The sequence below is a fragment of the Nicotiana sylvestris genome, chromosome 5 (assembly GCF_000393655.2).
Source record: "Nicotiana sylvestris chromosome 5, ASM39365v2, whole genome shotgun sequence".
NCBI classification, from domain to species: domain Eukaryota; kingdom Viridiplantae; phylum Streptophyta; class Magnoliopsida; order Solanales; family Solanaceae; genus Nicotiana; species Nicotiana sylvestris.
In genome coordinates, this window is record NC_091061.1 from 78184690 (window position 1) to 78187932 (window position 3243).

At 38.4% G+C, this 3243-nt stretch overlaps 1 protein-coding gene across 1 annotated transcript; it reads right to left on the reverse strand.

Moving 5' to 3' along the window:
* Nucleotides 1-554: 554 nt before the first annotated feature.
* LOC138868871 (uncharacterized) lies at nucleotides 555-1811 on the reverse strand. The gene has a single exon (XM_070146446.1). It carries the CDS (start codon nucleotides 1809-1811, stop codon nucleotides 555-557), a length of 1257 nt encoding a protein of 418 aa, XP_070002547.1.
* Nucleotides 1812-3243: the final 1432 nt, after the last annotated feature.

The window sequence follows — 3243 nt, forward strand, 5'->3', positions numbered from 1 at the left end:
CAAGAGATGAATCGTCTTTCCAATTACCAAGCACGACATCTTAGCCACTAGGTTCCACATCAATATTGCCAAAACCATTAACAACTTCAATATCACTAACTTCAATCCGCAAGTTCCCAAGAGGATTCGCATGTTCCCTGTCACTGTCATTGATCACAATTACCCCTTCTTGAATCATTCTTTCTATTTCCCTTTTCAAAGAACGACAATCTTCAATGCTATGTCCTTGGACATTAGAGTGGTACATGCATCGTACAGTAGGATCAAAGCCTTTTGCATATGGGTCTGGAGTATAGCCGAGGAGCAGCTCAATTTAACTTTTCAAACAAGCTTGTGTAGGACTCCCCAATTGGCGTGAAACTATTTCTTTGCCTTTGTTCCCTTCCCTGCCCCTGTTTTCTAGGGTTGTTGGGTGCTCGAAAATGTTGTGAAGACAAGAATGCATTATGCGGTGCTGGCGCTTGCCATAGGGAGTGACCTGGTTGTTGGACATATCACTAGACATTGTTCGGAGGATAATACTGAGGTGGATTATGTGGAGCTCGGGGATAGGTTTATGATTGGAGTTGAGGCTGGGTATATTGGTGAGGGGGACCTTTTGGTCCACATCGTGACTCTGAAACTACCATGGTAAAATTATCATGTTCCTTCTGAATCAGCAAGCTTCCTGTTTCATTCTGAATTGCTTTTGTTGTGGCTTTTAAAGCAGAATAACTCATGATCTTGCTAGACTTCAACCCATCTTCTACTATTTCTCTCATTTTTACCACATCATTAAAAGACCTACCCACAGTCGTGATCAAATGCCCAAAGTAAGTTGGTTCTTGAGCTTGAAGAAAATACTCGACCATTTCTTTTTCTTCCATGGGAGGAATGACTCTGGCAGCTTGCTCTCTCCATCTGAGCCTGCATTCCCTAAAGCTTTCATTAGGCTTCTTTTCCATCTTGGCAAGGGACATGCGATCTGAGACAATTTCTATATTGTACTGAAAGTGCCTGGCAAAGTCTTGAGCCATATCATCCCACATGTACCACCTGCTAACATCTTGGCGGGCGTACCACTCCAGAGCTGCCCCACTCAGACTTTGACTGAAATACGCCATCAATAATTTATCTTTCCCACCGACGCCTCTCATCTTACTGCAGTATCCTCTCAAATGGGCCACGGGATCTCCATGCCCGTCATATAAATCGAACTTTGGCATCTTAAACCCATTAGGCAGTTGGACGTCAGGAAACAAACACAAGTCTTTGTAAGACAAGCTCATCTGGATCCCTATCCCTTGCATGTTTCTTAAAGACTGCTCTAAGATTTTCACCTTCCTGGATATCTCATCTTGCTCCACTGTGTTACCAGGTTTTTCAGTTTCACCAGGAGCCTCAAAATGAGGAGCAGGAGAGTATGAATCTAAGACTTTGAAAGTTGGTTCTCGAGCATAGCGTTGGGCATCAGGGACTTTGAACACAGCCTCGTTAGAGGATCGAGGAAAAGTAGCTGGGGGAGGAGCTAAAAGAGCATGAGTGGCCAAAGGGGCGGGATACGAGGTGGTTTTGGCGGGTAGAGTGTGAAAAGGTTGTGGGGTGATATCAGCAGCAGTGGGAATCTGGATTTGGGATAGTGGTGAGATAGTTGCAGGGTTTTCAGTGTAGTTAGCAGGGAATGAAAGTGGAGGATGCCCCCTGATCCAAGACTGGTACATTTCTGCCATCTGTTGTTTCACCCTTTGGACCTCCTCTTTCAATTTAGACTCCGACTCCACAAACTTCCTCGATGGGTCAACAACTCCTGTGCCCCAGTCTTTGCTAGCCATGGCTACCTTGCTCTTCGACCTTGTGTTGTATATATGAGTTACTTAAGAACCACAAATCAACCACCCTTCTGCTTAATAAAGATAACAAAGAGGAACAAAATGGGGTCATCCCGTTAGCGTTAGGGTATTTAACAGCAAAAATATCACATTGCGTGCAATGCACCTATCAACAATTAATGATTCTAGAATGACTTTGAGGGTCACAAGGTCACTTGGCATCATCCCAATTTGTCCATTTGAATCTTCTATTTTCTTTTCTAACACTTCTTGGCTTGCTCATTTTCCTTCCTCTTCTCTTTTTTTTAATCATCGCTCTTTTCTTTCTCTCATTTCTCACATCCCATAATTTCATCTCTTTTTTTTCTTTTTCTTTTTTCCTTTTTCCCTTTTTTTTCTTTCTTTTAACAGTTAAAAAAATGATTCGATCGAACCCTATGTAGGTTGCCTACGTATCATGACGCCGCATGAATCAGATCTTTGCGTAGTTCTGGAAGATCAGGAATAAAGGAAACAAACTGACGTTCTCTTTTTCATTTTCTTTTTACCTTAGTGACTACTCTGATAAGAACAGAGAAATAAAGAAGCAAACCCCCTTTTTTCTTGAATTTTTCTTCTTTTGAAACAAATACTCTGCGGGAATTATTAAGAAACAAACCCTAGAGGAGACATTTTTTTTTGTTTTTTTAGGAAGGAAATCTAGATATTAAACCATAGAAAAATATTTTGAACTTGCATTTGATATCCCTGAAGAAGGATTTCGCAGCGAGAAAATATAAAAGATATTTCTGGATTTCAGCTTTTGATTACCTAAAGGGGAAACTCTAATGATAAACAAAAGATAAAATATTTTTTTTCTATGTACAACATCCTAAAGTTCTAATGAAAATAAAAAGAATTTTTTTTTCATTTTTCACTAATTTCCCAAAGAAACACCTCAAAAGAAAAATCTTTTTGGATTTTGGAATTAACACCTTAAAGAAAGCTTTTAAAGAAGCACTAAAATAAAATTCTCTCTCTTTTTTTGAATTTTGGTCCTAATATACTAAAGGAAACATAAAAATAATTCATTTTAAGTTCTATATATTAATTGCCTAAAGGAAAAAAAACCTCAATTTTTTATTTTTTATTTCATTTTTAGAATTAGTATTCTAAGGAAAATTTATAACGGAAATAAAAAAAATGCAACATCTCTTTTTTGGATTTTTGTGTTACAGCACATTTTCGCATAAAAAGCAGAAAATACAATAACAAAATACTTGACATTACTGTACAAAACTAGAAAGTAAAAGACGACATAAAAAAAACATAAAAATAAAATAAAAATAACAAATATAAAAATCTCCTTAAGCAACTCCTGAATGCAATCCTGACCGGATGGTCACGGGGTGTCTGTCATGCTCAAACTTCGGTAAATAAATCTACACCAGTATAA

Excerpts from the sequence above, each read along its gene's own strand:
- LOC138868871 (XM_070146446.1), bottom strand. The coding sequence starts at position 1,811 with ATGGCTAGCAAAGACTGGGGCACAGGAGTTGTTGACCCATCGAGGAAG.